The following is an 18,050-nucleotide window of genomic DNA, read 5'->3' on the forward strand; positions in this document are numbered from 1 at the left end:
TTGTCCGCCTCGGTCGACGTAGGGAGTGATTTTCGATTCGCGATGCGATGCGGCGATTCCGGATTTAATTTGGTTCCATTGCATTCCGTTTTACGACCTCCGAGGAAAGGCAATACACGTCGCAACCCCCTCCCTCTAGTGGATAATATCCGGTGACAGCTGAGGTGAGGAGCTCACGATCACGCTCGCACGTTATGACGGTATGTCACGGCGTGTCAAAACTTACATCGACAAACATCCGACAACATTTTTCTCCGGTGGCAGCGTTTTCTCCTGGGATCTCGCCGGTCGGATCATCATGCCCTCCAGTTTTTGGGACATTACCTTGTTTCCCGGGAGGAGCGGCCCCAAAACACTGATCGGCTGATGGATGGTAAATATTTTGCGTGTGAGCGTTGGCCACGCGGTCGACGACGTGATGAGGATGATGGCGGCTCGATGGCGCTGCTGGAACACAACCACGGACGCAAATCCCACATAATGCGAACGTCAAATATTTACCTTCCAGCGCCTTCCAGCGAAGACCGTAGGCCGTGTGGCATGTGACGGACTTTTGTGGCGACAACTTACTCAGGAGTATCGAGTGTCAAGGGCGCGATTTCTTTACGTGCGTGTGCCCCTCACGCGACACGCGTCAACTGAGCGCGGCGTTCGCGATCCCATCACCACCAGAGGGAGTTCGGTTCTATCCAGGGACCAGGAAGTTCGGAGTACGGCGACCGTCTATCACGCCGTATCAATCTTGAGAACCAACCATTGTTTTTTTGTTCATTTCGTTTCTTTTTTGGGGAGCGAGTAATAGGCTCCCCCGGTTGACACTTTGTCAGGTCCGTCGTGCCGTTTCGTGTCACTCTCGCGGCAAATCACTCGACTGTCACTACTGTCCGGGGAACCGGGAACCGGGAATTGAGCAAACATCAAATCCATCCACTTCGCATAAATAATTTGCTCCAAATGCTTCACCATCACCACCATATGTCAGCCACTGATCACACTGTATAACTAGTGCAGAGTGAGCTTAAGATATGGAGCAAACTCACCAGTAGTAGGATTAGGACTTTTCGGTTGTTTTTAGTTCACTTAAAAGTCCACAACTCCAACAAACGGGGCCAGAATCGAGCCTTTCTGCTCGGCCCCGAGCTAGAGGACCTTAAAAGGCGAAAGTGGTGGTTTGGTGTTGGTCCCTTGATTCAATTATAGTAATAACGGGCCAGTCGTCTGCCAGGTACCAGAACAGGAACCACGGCCAGTCCTCAAACAGACGAGCACGACGGGCACCGGGCGTGCAATAACAATATTTCTATTTGTTTACGCAGGCACAACGCCTTCCCTTACTTGCTGGCTGGCGGGCCTTCGTCGTCCCATCATCACGCGGCATCATGTTGCACCCCTGCGGCGTACGGCCACGACTTCACCCTTATATGAGGGTCCTCATCCCGGCCGTAAGCCATTCCTTGTTCCGGGCGTGCAGATACACACGCACCAGCGAGCAGCGTTCGAGTTCGTAGCACCCTGGACCGTTGCGCAACCCCTTGGGCTTCCCGGGGACAATGTTTTAATTCGAAAGTGGCTCTGGATGGGCCCGCCAGCCAGAAGTGCTAAATGATTAAAGAGGGAGCGCCCTCTCTCTCTCTCTTCAACTGTTCGCTGCTCGGAAACGCAGCGGGATATCAATTAGGCAGCTTTGCGGTAGCCGAAAAAGGGGCTCCCCCCGGGAACGCCGTTTATGGTGCAGGTGTCAAGTGGCCGTAAGGACGTTGTGCCGATTTGGTGAGTGCCATCGATGGTCACGTCGACGACGAATGAATATGATGGGCGTGATTGCTCAATTGAGTGTTCGAAAGTGTAGCATCTGGAGCAGATATTCGAGTCTCGAGGCAGTCGAGTTTATGTCGCGTGAAAACAGGGAAGCTAGGATGAATGACCTTAGGCATAAGCTTCGAGGTTGGCCTCTATGGACTCGGTATTAGACAAAAGCATAACCGAGGATACCTTTTCAAAAATGCAAAAGACAAGAATCAACGACCACAACGAATCGATCGCCCATCATCCTCCCTTATCATGTTGTTGCGAATTCGCTTTCACATCGCAAGTACCATCCAGGGCACTCGGCTCATCAATAAACAATCTTTATTAGGATTTATTCCTCACGCCCCCCAAATATACCGAGCAGTGGCCGCCCCAAGCGCGTTTGCTCCAATCGCACTGTCTGTCTTCCATCATTCACGAATCATTTGCTACGTCCCATCCCCAAGCCGTTGGCCGCCCCGGAGCAGGAGCAGCAGCTTCTCAACGTCTCCAATAATACGCCACCATACTATATTGGCTGTCGCCGAGAGTTTGATGTAATCTATTTTCTCGATTTACTATCAATAATTCAACACCAATTTCCGGGACGACGGACGGACTAACTGTCGTGCTAACCTCGGGACCGGATTGACGCAAACAGACGGCCAGCATAAATCAGACCGAGCTTCCCGGGGCTGTCGTGCTGGAAGCACGATCGGCAAATCATAAATCCCCATTCCGTGTTCCTTTCGCTCCACCAATACACGAAACACGATCATTACTAACCAGGAGAGAAAGACAGACCGAGAGAGAGAATCAGAAGGAAAGGAAAATCCTTTAAGTCCTGCTCCGTCCGTAGCGTAGCGAAAATCAATTCCCATAAAACGTTGGCACTGCAACGTTGTCGGCGACAGGGGAAGAAAAAAACCGGGGAATCTCCTATTGATTGTTCACTCCCTTTGGGAGCCAAAGAAATATGATCTCACCAACTGGCGCGCCCGGTGGCCCTCTTCTATGCTGTTTGTCCTTCTCTCTGGCAGGTCCTTCTCACGGAATCAGCACCATGGTGGTGAGGGTGAGGGTGTGAGAAAAGCGAAACTACCCTTGACGTGATTAAGGCCCGAGATCCGGCGGGAATTTGATGGAGAAAATTAAATTATCGTCCGCCCATAATTGCCCTGGCCAGGCTCATCGCGACGCACGCGATATCTACACTCGTGGCTCGTGTGTGTGATGTGACATCGCACCAGGGAATGAGAGTGAGAGAGGGGACAATGGAACTAAGGATGGAAGGATGCTACTCAATCCCTGGAATCGAGAAGCAACGTTCGAATGTTCGGTTAAACAAAAACAAGGAATCGTTCCTCGGTAGTTCCACAATCGGAGAATCGTTCCAGTAGACAAACTTCCGGCGCAAATCTAACCTTTAACCAGGACATTCAAAGCAGGCGCCAGCAAGTGATGCTACTAAGGCCGGAAAACCCCTCGCTCGCCGGTATGGCCCCATGACAAGCGAAGGAAGGAATTTCTAATATAATTCCCACCATCGCTTTCGCTCCTCCTGCGCTGCGCTGCTGTTGATTTGAAGATATTAAATGATATTACCATTTGTCTTAAGCTCATTCTCTCCCTCCCCTGCTTTCCGGAGGCCGATGGCATCACTTTCATTTAACCCCTTCATTTATCCCACGGAAGCACGGAAAAGCCGGAAAAGCTGAGGGAAAAGTCAGCCGTCTAGCAATTAATACAGATAAATCAAACGGGACGCGTCAACGGAACGCGGGAAGGACGGAATCTGTTTTAATTGTTCGACTTTCCGGTGCCAGCAGCAGCAGCAGCAGCAACATCAGCGGTGGCGGAAAAGATTTTTCGTCTTTTCGTTTCTCATCAACCTTACGCCCTTTCCATCCGGCACGAGATCAGGTGCCGAAAAGTACCACAAGTTACAGGACGCAATGCTCCTCACAGTTTCCGAAATAAAGAGCATACCGTGTGTGTGTGTTTGGGACGGTGGTTTCAGTGGAATCCTTTCGGAAAATCGGTAAACCACAACGTACGGATGAACCGGAGCGAGGGAACCGAGCGGGCTGAACTGAAGAAAACCAAACTGAATAACTGATGAGCGTCTGTCTTCGCAAACGCAATAAGATGGCGTGCCGTGCCTTTGCTGCCCTTGGCTTGGGTTTTCGGGAAATTACGCTCCAAAATCACGCCAACCCTCGACTGTCAGTGTGTGTGTGTTGTCTGCGTGTGCGTGTGTGCGATGAAGAATGTGGCCAGCTTAAGAGAAAATGGAGCGGATGGCCCCCCGGTTGGTTGAACGTGTGGTTCAAGTGCCACGACACATTTACTCCACCAGCTTTAAAGAGATTATCTGAGAAGGAAACTGAGAGAACTGACGTACTGGAACGCTTAATCAATCTTGTACCACTCCCCAAACGATGCAAAACAGTCTCTCAATCATTTAAATGTTTAAATCATTTAAGCTAAATGCATTGTAAAGAAACAAAAAAGAGACATTCATGCTGTAGAAGATAAGGAGTGATTCAATGCAGGATAAGGTGGTGACAAGGACGACCGACCGTCGACCAACGAACCCCAACATTCGTCACTAATCGAAGTCAACAGCATGAAATGACCTCCATGAGGACGCATCGCCTCCTCCATGCCGCTCAACGCAACGGCTATTCACGCACGCAATACCCAGCGGAATGATTCGTCGGCGAAAATCCGTCCATGGCGAGGTCACGGTCCCAAAGGCCCATTAACACATCCTTTCCGTCCCGGACCAAACCAGACCAGACCAGACCCGACGGCCCAGACCATCGGGGGGCCTCCCCTTGGAGAGTTCCAGTCCAGCCCTGCAACCGGAACGGAAACACACACCCTTCAGTCAATGTATGTGTGTGTGGTGTGGCCCAGATTGTGCCAGATGATAACCATTTGTCAGTCGGTAATTTTGTTTAATCTACTTATTTTATTACGTCCGGAACGGCGGCCCATCCAGTGTATGGTCCAGCGATCCAAGCATGCCTTTTGGAGGCACAACATGGTGCATAGGGAGCAGGCCACTTCGGTTTCGCTCTCTCTCTCTCTCGAGTTTTTTTTCTCTCGGTTCTTGAACTCTCCAATGGCGCATCAAAAATCATTTCCTATCCCAGATTCCAACACCAGAAGAGTCCACTCAAACGCAATATGGCCTCTGGATGGCGTTCGAAAACCTAAACAGCTCTCTCTTGTTACCCTCGCCGCGTCGAAAAAGGAATCGGAATCGGGTCGTTACGGTAGGTTCCAGTTCACTGGATAATTATTATTTTCCAATGAACCAGCCAGCCGGTTCCCCTTCCGTCCGTGTGACCTTGTGTGTGACAATGGTTATTAAGTGAAAATGAGAACGTGCACTTTGGCTCGTGACGCAAGATTAGGTCCCGCGCAAGTAGTGGCCCGCACATCTGACCAGAAAAATCCGGCTACGCAACATATGGCCATTGTTAGGACTCCATGGTTCTAACGATGACTATTGCGCCTATTGCTTCCGGTCCGGCCACTTGACGACGAAGCATCCCACCCAAAAAGGTTCATCTGCCCTTTCGCAGCATTAATACCTGATTCAACCATTTTGACACGTGGCATACGCGCCGGACCAGCGACGCAGCGGAAGGAGAACTCAACGGATGATCGATGTTGAGATGATTATCTGTTGTTGTCCTCGAAATCGTGTCCTTTTGCCCCCGTCTGGAACGGTCCGGTAAATATTTGAAAGTAATCCAAACGTTCCGCTTGTGTCCGCTTTATCGCATAAATATTGATAAACGTCTCGCGGTGGTGGTCGTCACCCGAGGAAAGCAAACCCCCCCCGAAAAACAAGAGGACACAAACATAGAGGCACACACACTCAGACACACGCAAATATGTATGCAAAACACATATTGACAGACGGAAAATCAATGACCTCAGGCGAAAAAGAAAGCAACGAGGGAAAGGACAAGCACGTACGGGACACATGTCGACCTCGGGCTTCGGGCCACCCGTTTTTGGTCACATTGACTGTCTCAATCCTTAATACGGCATGCGACGGAGTTCAGGTTGAGCAAAAAAATGGAAAAAAGAATGTTTTGACAGTCACTGGGATGTCCGAAAAAACACTAGTAGGTTCATTTACATTTTCCTTAGGCAAAGCAGGCTGAGGAGCATAACATCCTTTGATCATCTTTTGACGTTTAACTTATTCTGGTTCTTCCTCTCCCAAAGTACTTACTACAGTTTAACAAACTATACTTTTTGAATAACAATCGTTAAATATTTTCCAGATAAAGCTCAGACCACATAAAACGAGAGATAAACGATGTAAAGGGATTTCAAAAATCTTGGAACATTATGAATTCAGCATAACAATCTGACCGCATAAACCATAAACCACCAAAGCCCGGTTTCTTAATGAGACCGGCGTGGATAACAAAAAAACAAAGTTTCCTCTTCATATTTTTTCATTGGATTTGAATAATTTTCATATTTAAGTTGGAACGCATCGAGAAAAAAACTCCCGGATTTGTGGCCAACCTCCAATGGACCAGACAGGGGGGCCCCAGAGAATGAGCAATTTGGTGCGAATAGCGGGTTTTTAATATCAATTATGATGCTTTTCGTTTTACTCGCACTTTCCGGAACGGCGGACTGAAGTTTATCCCGGAAAGGAAAGGTAACGCCACACCGCGAGACTCCCTTATTTTCGTCTCTTCTCCTTTTCCCGTGTGCTGTTGTTGTGGAGAGATTTTTAAAAGAAAAACTTTCCACCATCGACACCATTACGCGAGTACTCCCTCGGTGCCGGTGAGTGAGAGATTTGAACTCATCGTTCCGCTGCTAAGCGAAGGTAATGCAAAGGAAATTCAAATTACATTACAACCCGGCGCAAACGGAAAGGTTGGAAGCAAGTTTCCCTCTGTTTAAGATAACATTTCGGTTTTATGAACTTGCGGGCGCAAACACGGCGACTCTCGCGTCGTCTGTCGTCTAAAATATTTACGAGTACCGAGAGCACCCTCGCCCCCAAAGAGTAAATTACACCCCCAGAGCTACCGGAGAGCGACGAACGAGGGCAAACAATGACCACAATCCCACGGCCAATCCCGGAGCCACTACTCGGTATCACGTCAACAGTGTTTATTGTCGTGACCGTCCTGTGCACCGGCCAGAAATTAAACCAAAATTATGGACATCTGTGATTAAACAAACACGACGCCGGGAAAGCGCATGGCGGCCAACCTTCTCGGTTGGCATGCGTAGTGGCACTTCCTTTTTGCGAGGTTGTGAAAACATCACTCTGCACACTCCTCCGGTTCCCATTTTCGTTGGTCTTGATTAGCCCGCAAGAACCACAAGCAACACAGTATATTCTGCAAATGTCTCTCATGTTTTCGTGGTTGACGACGACAATGATGTGTGTGTTTGTTCCGGTGCAAAAACATTGCAAAAATGACATAAAAGTCCCCTTAGCAGACCCGGACCTGAGGTTGTTGCCAAGCCAGGACCTGAGTGCATCAACCAGCTAGTGTGTGTGTGTGTGTCCGGAGTTGTAATCCAATTATCATTACGGTTATGATACGGCTAGTAGCGCACAACAAACACGCGCCTCAGGGGTGCTGCTGCACTTGTTCCTGATGTTCGCGTCGTCAACCATCGTCAGTCGTCCTTTCATGCTGCTGCTGCTGCTCTGCATGACCCATAAAAGCTGTGCCACGTGACCTACAATGGGCGGGTAATTTACTTGTTATGATTTTCCTCCGTTTGTGCCCCTCCCGCGTTGGCCAGCAGAATAGAACATAAGATTTCCCAGCCACCAGCCCCGAAAAGGCCAAGAAGCCGCTTGTAACGCACTGGGCGCACGCACGCTCCCATCTGGCGCGGTAGCAGCAGCAGCACTCGTTGCGTGTCACCGCGACATGCACGTGCCAAGCGCGACCAGTGAGTCCCCGGGAACCCCTTTCGGCTCATGATGGACGGAAGCCGGCGAGAAACCAGCAGCGCCGCCGAACCGGATCGGATAATTGGAAGATTGAAAAGTAAAATAATTTTTGATTTATTCCAACGACAGCCACCCGGGACAGAGGCCAGGGACACAAATCAGAGGCGCGATGCATGGGGATTTTAAGGCCCGCGACCGATCGATAGAACGACCGCGGCATAAAGATGTAACGGTTTGATTCGATTATCTGCGTGGCGCGCGTTATGATTGAGTTGTAGCACTCACTCACTCTCACAGCAATTACTAGATCGAGCATCGAGCACTGATTGGAATGGGATCGAGCTACGACGACGACGACGACGAGGAGGAGGTCAATCGATCATCGACCCACCCAGTGGCACTTACCGGTATGGATGTACGTGTGCTTCTTCATGTCGCTCTTCTGGTGAAAACGTTTCCCACAGAATCCGCACGGATACGGTCGTGTGTCGCTGTGGATGAGCAGGTGCGTCGACAGTGTACTGGAGCGTTTGAACGCCTTACCGCACTGCTTACACTCAAACACCTTCTCCACATTGTGGACCGCTCTGTGGATGAAGTTTTGTGCAAAAAAATTGAAAGATATTAATGTCAAGTCCTTCAGAATGGTCCTCTGCCTTGTTTACCTATGCTGATTGAGGCTGATCTCATGTCCGAACGATTTGTTGCACAGCTCGCAGGCGTACGGTCGCTTCCCGTTGTGTGTCCTCCGTGGATGAGCTTCTGCGAGAATACCCAAAGTAAATTCATTATGAGCGCGTGATAGAAGAAACCCCAAATGGCTCCTAATGTTCTACTCACCTGGTCGCATCAGCAGATGGTGTGGATGGTGTGGATGGTTAAAGTCGAGATGAGCGGCACCGGTTCCAGCCTGTGCGACCGCCGCATTCTGCGTCATAAAGTGTCGCAACCGCAAGATGTCCTCCGGTGTTGATGGGTGGTAGCTACACAAAAAGAAGCATTCGATAAAGCAACTCACGAAGAAGGAGTTACCGGGGAGGACCATCGGGGGACCTACTTTGCAAGTGCTGGATTCAACTGATGGCCCTGCTGCTGGAGCATCGCGAAGAACGGAAATGGATGAAACAGGGGCCGATTGAGGATGCTCTGCTCGTAGAACTGGCTGTAGTTAGGTCTAAAGGACATTAAAAAGAATAAGAATTTCAACATTTCAACGCGAGCTCCAGCTCTACCTTACCTAACCGCATCGAAGGAACCGTTCGAGAGGGGCGACTTGGACTTTGGTTCATCTTCCCGCTTCAGCAGCGCCGACACCGAAAATGCTTCCGAGTTCTTTGGGACGTGCGCCGCAATCTCGGTCGTCGGCGAAGGATGATTAATCCGGGGTGGTGGCGGTGAGTCCACCTCCAGCTCGATGGAAGAAGACCGGGACCGGGTCGAGCGATCGCGAGACCTCGATCTACTGCGCGACCGTGACCGGCTGCTCAGTGCGCTCGATTCGTAACCGTTCGATGAGAGGAGAGACAATTTGGCTGCTTGACCACCGGCGCCATGATGTTGCTGTTGATGCAGTGCCGAGTGTTGCAAATGATGATGCTGCGGATGATGCGGTGGATGGTGCTGTTGTTGATGGTGCTGATGTTGATGGTGATGTTGGTGAGGCGGGAGTTGATGGTGATGGTAGACATTGTTGTTGTCCTCGTCCTCCGATTCGTTCTTGACCAACCGGCTAACACCGAACTTGATATCATCTGCAAGCGACAAACAAAAGAACCCGGAGGTCCTCATCATCATCAAATCTGGATTCATTGCCATCTCCCCCTGTTCTTGTCGGGGCAACACATTAATCATTCCGCGTGTACGCCCCTACGATTTGAGCACTTGAACCACCGTCGAGGCGAGGACGATAATGCGCCATAAGGATTGTCACGGTACATAATCACTCTCCGCTCTGCGCTCTAGTTTTGAGGCGATTCCGATACCTATAAACGTTCCCGTTCCCTTTTTCTCTCGCCTGGACCGTGGCGTGGAACGAATCGCCACAAAATAAAATAGCCGAAACGCCGAAATGCAGCCGTCAGCAGTGCCACAAAGCAAACGACAGTTTTGTCACTTGGTTTGTTCCCAATTTGGTTCGCCTTTCGACACGGCCTTATGGCCCAAGAAAGAAAGGCTTGCAATCGGGAAAGACTGCCTTTGCTTTCCACCCTTATCCAGCATCCGGGGATCGGGGTTGATGGGCGCTATTTACGAAAACAGATGTTCCGTTTACACTGGCGTCTGGCGGGGGTGAAAGGTGACTGTGGATTAGTTTCCGGCGATTAGATCATCATCAGGTTCTTCACGGTGCGATACTAGAGAAGTGCCGGTGTGTCGAGAAGCTTCTACAGTAGAGGACGTAGACGAGTTCTTACTACAATTCGTGGCATAGACGTATCTATCGAATTGTCTCCAAAATTTATCTCAGAAGTCTCATTCGACGTATTAGAACTTTGTGCTTTTTGTGTCAATTTTGTCCAGTCCAGTGGTACAAGAGACGTCAGTAAAAGGTCGCTATAATAGAGCTGGAATTCAACTTCTATATTCAATTCGATGGTAGAAAAACTAACTCAGAGGTCTCATCCGAAGAGACCTAATGTTATGCCCCTGAATTCGACTCTCCACAATATCCAATGTGCTACTGCAGGTCATAGAGCACCCCCAGGCACCGATTAGCAGGTGCAGCAGCAGCCTCCCTATGTCCGAAATAACAATTAAAAATCGAATTCTCCACGCATCCCATGGATCCATCCCGGAGAAACGTGAATTGGCGTGATCTTTCACGCCTTTACGCCGAACCTCAGAACACCAGAGTCCAGGAACCCTCCCGCCATTACACTGATTGTTATTCCACCGTTTTTCCATCCCGCGCACAGCCAGTCCAGTCCTCAGTTGTTGGAGGGAACAAAGTCATTCTCCCCTTCAATCGGAACTCGGAAAAACCTCGGCAGTCAAATGGCAAGTGCCACAGTACGTTCCGAACGAACAGAAAAAGAATCGAAGAAAAAAAAGGCCGGAAAAAGGGAAACCAACCATCATCGTCCTGCCCCGCTCACGGGGTTCCTCGCTCACGGGGTTCCTCGCTCATCGAGGACCGGGCAAAACGGGAAACAAATGAGCACGATAATCCGGCGGCATTAACCCCACCATGGAGGCAAACAACGGGCCAGCACAGTGGAAGCAGAACTACTAGGTCTGTAAGCCTCCAGTATCAACATCAACAGCAACTTGTTCTCTCTCTTTCATTCCCTTTCTCTCTGTCTGTCTCTTTATCCCTCCCTATAACATCCAACCTTCATCACCACATTGATTGCCTTCGGTTTATTGCTTCGCAATCGCACTACCTCGGTACTAGAGACCGGCAAACACTAGAGAACACACACTCTCTATCTCTCTTTATCCACCATCATCATCATCATCATCAGGAGCGGCAGCATCATCGCCCGGACACCACTAGGCCTACCAAATTTGTCCCTCAGGGGTGTGATTCGTATAAGCTGCCTCCTGCTGCCCGACCAAGAGCTAAACCATTCCCCCTCGAAAGGCGCGTTCCTGGTTCCCGAAGCGAAAGACCTCGATTGAGTTGATGATGTGCTATAATTTCCCTCGTTTTTCCCAACCCTCCTTCTCCTTCTCCTACTGCTACTGCTGCCAAAAACCGCACAAAAAGCAGCGGACGGGCAGAGAGCAGCAGAGTGATTTCCTTCCTCCCCTTGACTCGATCGGGATGAAACCGGGACTCCGTTCCGGCCGTCGGTGGTGTCCTGGGAATAAGCGGAACGTACACAATCTGCACGCCCGGGATGGACGCACCCCGCCTTCCTCTCTCTCTCTCTATGAACGGTTTTTGGGATGTAACAATAACAATAAATAAATAATGACAATCATCGACGGGGGACGTCGCCACGGGTTTATTTGGATTATTTAGAGTTTTTCAATTTCGTTTCCTCTCGAGCACCAGCGCACATAAAGGAGGGGATTTTTGGGCCAACCAAACGGGCGGGGGGGAGGAGTTCTTCATATGTAGATGAAACGCCAGCTCCTCACTTAGCGATAATAGAGAGCACAAAGCGGACCGTAACATTAACATATTAACTAGCACGCAGTTAAGGTTAACACTAACCGGGGACACAGGAGAACGCACCTGGCTGATGCCAACAAAATCCACAACAAGCCACAATGCACGCCGGAACACAGCATACTGACCACATTGCTCGTTCGCCACTAACTAATGGCACCGACGACACACACACCAGACACACACACACACGACGGTCAATGCTCGCGCGTCAAGTCAATATCGATGACGATAATGATTTACAGCGCCAACCGGGCGCTCGCTCGCTGGCTCCAGTCCGCTAAGTGCTCGTCAAAGTCGTTGAAGTATTTCTCACTTTTATGGCACGAGATTTCGGTTTCGGGGAGCCACTGAGAGCAGCAGCACCACCAGCACCACGTCGTCGTCGTCCAGCTGATTTGCTGATACCGTTGTGCGTGAGCAGCACCCTTCCCAGCGGTTGTAAAAGCGAGAAAATCCTGCTATCATTCATATAGCTGATGTGTGTAATCGTGAGCTTAAGTCCTCCCCGTCCCTTGTTTCGATCGTTGATCGATTGTTCATTATCGTGGCACCTTCCCCTTTGATAGGGACCCTGGAGAAAGGAGGTTTGTTACTGCTGTTACTGCTGCTGCTGTTGCTGCTCGTGAAGGAGGATCGTTGCCACTGATAAAGCTTCTTCACTTCTTCGTGGATTTTCCCTGGCTCGAAAAGACGAAAGGTCCGCGTAGCTCTTGAAAACCCCATCGCATCGCAACGTGTGGCCGTTCCAAGGCATGCTGCCGGATCCCAAATCAAGTTCAGATTTACGTTTCACAAATCTCAACTCGACAACCCGTTGTTCGGTCGCCTCACCGTTTGCGCCTCGATAGCCATCGCCAGCTGGTAATGAGGCCAGTGCGAGGGGCAGTGCAAGGGGCGGAGGGACGGGGACAAGTGCGCAACGTGCGATTCGCGCTGTTGATCCTTGCGCTTACACTCCGGTTGCTTAATCCTCTTATCGTCTTAATAATAGGTACTCGGTAGCTCGGTGAGAAGTGGCTCGATATGAATAAGAATGTAAGTCCGCAGCATGTCAGCAGCTTATTGGCGTGATTAGCGGTTGGTACTATCGCGACTGTTCGCGTTAAAAGAGGAAGCAGTTTAAGTCGCTTGAAGACACACACAGGACAATTTATCACACAAGACAAGTGTCTCAGTAAATCCAGTAGCCCCCTTTTGGGTCGAAGGAAGGAAGGAAGGAAGAAGAATTGAATAAATAACACAAAATGGTCTGGACTGGACTGGACTGGACTGGAGGAAATGACTTACTTGCGGATACACGATCAATCCGTGCCTTTAAACGCAACTCGGTTGGAGGGGAACGAACTGCAAACTGCAGACGGACAGCGCTACCGGGAATCAATTTATGGTTTGCAATATTGATGAATCTAAATAAGATCGAATTAAGCTCAATTAGCATAGATTTGTGTCGTGTCTTTGCGTCGCGCTGTCTGCGGTCGTCGTCGTCGTCTTCGTCGAGACACGCATCGTTACCTCCCTGTGTGTGTGTTTGTCATGTCTGATAAGCAGAAGCCGGTCGCCGTGACCGGACACACGCATGCACACTTGAGGCCAGAAATGACTTGATTTGTGCTGAACTGAAGCCTTACCCGGGGATCATAAATCATGACCGGAAGCAAATTAACAACAACAAAAAACTGAACCCTGGACACGAAAGAGAGCGAGTGAAACGAAATCACTTCACGCCGCGCCACGTTTTTAATCAAAAAGCATGTTCAATTGCTGCCCGGATATCCGGCTCAATATCCGGCGATGGTCGCATCCCTTCCCTTTGATACCAGCGGAACATTATTGTTTCGCCCGCCAGCTAGAAAAAGGCGTAATGGTGTGGCGCGCCCTCGACGCTTCGCACCTCGACGAGAGCTAGGCGATCGCACTCGCTGGCACACCCCTGCTGAAAGGGGTTGCTGCAACCCCCACACTCATTAGGGTAAACGGCGGCCACTGACACTGGCACTGGCACGCAACCCTTATCCCCGGTACCGGACCAACCGCTGTGACCTACAACAACCGGACCGACCGGAGTACGGAGTCTCCAGGGGACTCCAGAAGGGAATAACTTTGCATCGTTCGCATCGCTCGCTGTTTATTTAAGTATTCGTGATCTATTGCACGCATATTGATATTAGGGGGTCGCTGTATTGGCCACGAAAGGGGGCCGGCGTCGGTTTTCTGGCCGACTGAACGCTAACTACTACAGACCGAGTAGGGCGTCAGTCCCTTCCCGGGGGAGTGGTTGGGTAGTACGTCCTCTGACGTTGCCAATCGGATCGGAGCCCGGTGTCGGACACCGTGCAACAACCCGTTCACCGGCAATCAGCGAAAGATTGCGTGTCGGGAATGTTGTCTGATTTTCCCGATCAGGACGTCGTCCTCCCGGAACCGGCCACCGCCTTCTCTGGTGTGTCGAAAGGAATTTAATTAAGACTCGCGACTGAATTTGTCATCTCCATGTGCCCGGGTACGATGACAAATCAGTTTTCCAAGCCTGCAGGCCAAGGTCAGACGATTCCTTTGGCCTGCTATTCCCACAAGACCCATCTGACTGTAGCACGGTTCGCGGCGTCAATCGACATCATTTGTATCCGTTCCGTCGGAGGGACATTTGTCGAAACGTCACCTAGTTACACCTATCAGTGACGGCGATGGTATCATCGGATCGATCGGGGAAACGACAATCAGCATATGTGGTGCTGGCCGGTCCCCGTTTTTTTCCACGAATATTCCACAAATTCCTTCTTCTGTTAGTCCCCTTTTTTGTGGCAGTGGTGGTGATGGTGGTGGAGCGTTGCGCTAATGGACGATGATTAATTTATGACCAGCATGTTTGACGAATGTATCAGGGACGATAACCAACAACAACGACGACCGCGCTACGACGCGCCGACTGCGATGAGGGGAAGCGCGCCATAACCAAAAAACAGAAAACAGAACGTGGAAAAAAATACTCCAAACTCGCAGCAACCATGGGGTGTGGACGGCAGCGCACGCGGTTAAGACTTATACTGGTACAATATGTTTTCATCATCACCGCCGCGACTAAAGGGCATCTTCTTGTGCTGTGAGGATGCCTTTCGTCAAAAGTCAAGCATCAAGCTTGGCTTTTAATTGCCAATCTCCCATACCTATACCAACAGGAGACCACCACCATGCAATGCGCATAAGGACTGGTGCTTATCGGGTAGCAATCATCGAACGACGTTTTTATTTTTTTCAGAAATCCATCCAGTTGGATTACAAGATTTTTGGTAAACAAAATCTACTGCCACACCTCGGCAACAACACACAATTCGAATTGAGGGAATCAAAAGCCATTTACAATCGGCTACGGAACGGTACCGTTTGTGATAAGCGATCCCGGACCCGGACCCGGACCCGGACCAATAGGCCAACTAAATGTAAACTATATTAAGCCCTCCACAACTGTACACACACACACAATCGAAACGGAGCAGGCAATGGTAACGGTTATAACCGATTTCAGGGCTCAAGATAGGCTCTTTGAACCATTATTTGATCGTGTAGACGTTGCTGCTGCTGCTGCTGCCAGGGTCCAGGTGCACTCAGGGTCATAAATCGGGCATCGATTTTCAGATTTAATTCGACAAAAAAAAAACAGTTCGACACCTTGAAACGTTGGCGCGTATCTAGCCGCACACACACACGCACACACATGAACGCGCCCATGAAAGGTGTGATCTGATCTGGTGGTACCCGAAACGGTCACTTCACGCCCTCCAATCCGCAAACGCATCAAACGCACATCGTCATCGTCGTCAGTCGTGGTGTGTGGCTATCTCCCGCTCCCGGTGATGCTCGCGATGCTACACCACCTTAAATGGTGCTATAAATTCTCTAAATATTGATAATACGATAACTGGTGGTACCGCTGGTGAACAGATTCCAAGCACATCCAGCCCAGGTCCAGAAGGGGCACATCACATCGATTGCAGCCTTGCCATCGCCGTTGGTTCGCTCGCGCATCGCTCCCAGCCCTGGAGGTGCGCGCGGCGAGTGGGCCTCCGGTACTCGAAGCGCTCGTAGGGCACATCCAGCGCCCCCGGGGGAGGGGATGGGAGGCAGCGAAGGGGAAAGCTGTTCCCAACGCGCTGATAAGCGGCCATGATTTATTGTACTAGGACTTAGTCGGGAAGGCTGGATACTTTATAGCACAATTTGATAATTCATTAGCCAACGATCGTTCGCCGAACGAAGTTGTTCAAACAATTGGACTAGGCCACGCTGCTGCTGCTGCTGCTGCTGCTGACAAACGTGAGTGCCATCGACAAGGGACAGGGGACAGGAGGTGTTGCATCTTGGCGCACAGTGACCACGCGAAAGCTCCATTCAGGCCAGGTTGCTGCTGCAGGTCGAGCACGCTCTGAAGTGCTTGTTTGTTGCCACTTCTGGTCCCACTACCGACTGCGCGCTAGTCGCTAGTGATGATAAGACACAAATCTGTTTCCTGCGCTAACCAGCGATGGTCAATTAGTCCGCACCGGCAGCCATGGCACTCCCCATGACTGGGCTCTTGTCTTGAATTGGTTTTTGTCTCAAATACTTCCATGAAGAAGCAGGAGACGATTCTAGATAATACTCAACGAAGAATCATCCTTATTTTTGAAAACGGCGTGGACCGACCTACCACGTTGTGATCGACCACCAACAATCGACGAGCGTCGGAACATGGGCCAAAGCAGACGTCCTAACGTGAGTTACTGTCAGTTCTACTTTACTCGCCATCGTTTTTTTGCCTCTCCAACTTCTAGTCCGTATCCCTTTGGAGGCTTTGGCCTTTCGGTTCCCAGACAAGCCCCAGAATTATGACTTTCGCAACGTTCTGCTCCAATGGTTCCGTATCACGGGAACACCTGCAACGCTACCAGGACCACCCATACTGACCGACAAAGACATAAGCCGTCTTTTAAAGGCCTGAGGAAACGACAATTTAACGACTGCCTGTCTCCTGTCGATGCGCTTCACGGTGGTATCGTCGTTTAGTAGTCCCGAGGTGCAGCTTCTGTCGCTGGTGGTGGTGGTGGTGGTGGTGGTGTTGAGAAGAAGAAAGAACACTTTTTTGTTGATGTTGCAAAAGGTATCCCCCATCACTGTGTGCTTGCCTTATCTGTCAATACGAATAGCAGCAACAGCAGCAGCAACAGAGAGAGAGAGAGAGAGAGAGAGAGCGCAACAATGTTACACAGGATGTTTGCAAGCCTGCACACGCTTCACCTCCTTCCCGTCCCCGGGGGCTTTTTTATCAATCCCCCAAGTACCTCGAGGAAATGCACAATCCGTCGTCGGTAGCGATGGAACCACACGCAAAAAAAAACACCCGAACCGCCATAATGTGGATCGATTGGACGGATTTTCACTAATATTGTCGATTGCCCTCCTGGTAATCGATGGGCTTTATTGACATGTGGCCCCTGGGCCAACCCTCCTCCCGATGTTCATATTGACAATCGCGACAATAACTCGCTGCCAAAGGTTTCAGTTCGCTCCCCCCTCCTTTATTGGCCCCCGAACTCTCTGGCCCGGTAGAAAGTGAAGATAACACAATGTGGCGAGCGCCATATTGCACAAGGATCTCACTGGAGGACAGCTACTATCCGACGAGTGGAGTGCGAGCTAATTTCGTGTTCCTCAACACACACAACAAGCTTATCAGTCCGGAGGCGAACCAGTGATTCCGGCACATGGAATCCGGCATGCCTGCGCGGGATAGCGCATATTTGATGGCCGGTCAGCTCATAAATTCATTCATCTACCACGGCGCGCAATGTAAAGCGGAATCATATCAACAACTACTACTAGTAAGCAACTCGTCTCGCTTACCTCTTTGGGACGCCTTTAGCGGAACATCGGCAGGCACATCGTTGAATCCACCAACACCGTTGGCACCACCACCGTTGGGTAGTCGTGGTACGGCCGCAGCGACAGGATGTAGCAGTCGCCGGTAGTGGTTCACCAGCAGATCGTTGTTGAAGATCAACGGAGAGAATCCATTCGTCGTCGGTGGTGGTACAGCTGCTGCGGCTGCTGTAACGAGGAGAGAGAGAGAGGAAGGAGCAAAGAAATTTATATGATTGAAATGAGTCCATATTGAATCAGAAAATAAAACAAAACCTCTTGAAG

The 18,050-nt window shown here is 50.3% G+C and overlaps 1 protein-coding gene across 2 annotated transcripts in view; it reads right to left on the minus strand.

Moving 5' to 3' along the window:
* The window catches only part of LOC125960200 (zinc finger and BTB domain-containing protein 49), a 46,197-nt gene that overhangs the window by 18,107 nt on the left and 10,040 nt on the right, over positions 1-18,050 (minus strand). Inside the window, exons 2-7 of one of the 2 annotated variants that reach the window (XM_049693448.1) lie at positions 17,751-17,951; positions 8,991-9,504; positions 8,811-8,927; positions 8,594-8,736; positions 8,419-8,515; positions 8,159-8,340 (exon numbers count right to left, since the gene is read on the minus strand). In XM_049693448.1, coding sequence (XP_049549405.1) covers positions 8,159-8,340; positions 8,419-8,515; positions 8,594-8,736; positions 8,811-8,927; positions 8,991-9,504; positions 17,751-17,951 — 1,254 coding nt within the window. Of the gene's footprint in view, positions 1-8,158; positions 8,341-8,418; positions 8,516-8,593; positions 8,737-8,810; positions 8,928-8,990; positions 9,505-17,750; positions 17,955-18,050 lie in introns of both variants that reach the window. The other variant, XM_049693447.1, reaches the window with a different exon arrangement.

Source organism: Anopheles darlingi, chromosome 2 (genome assembly GCF_943734745.1).
Source record: "Anopheles darlingi chromosome 2, idAnoDarlMG_H_01, whole genome shotgun sequence".
Classification (NCBI taxonomy): Eukaryota; Metazoa; Arthropoda; class Insecta; order Diptera; family Culicidae; genus Anopheles; species Anopheles darlingi.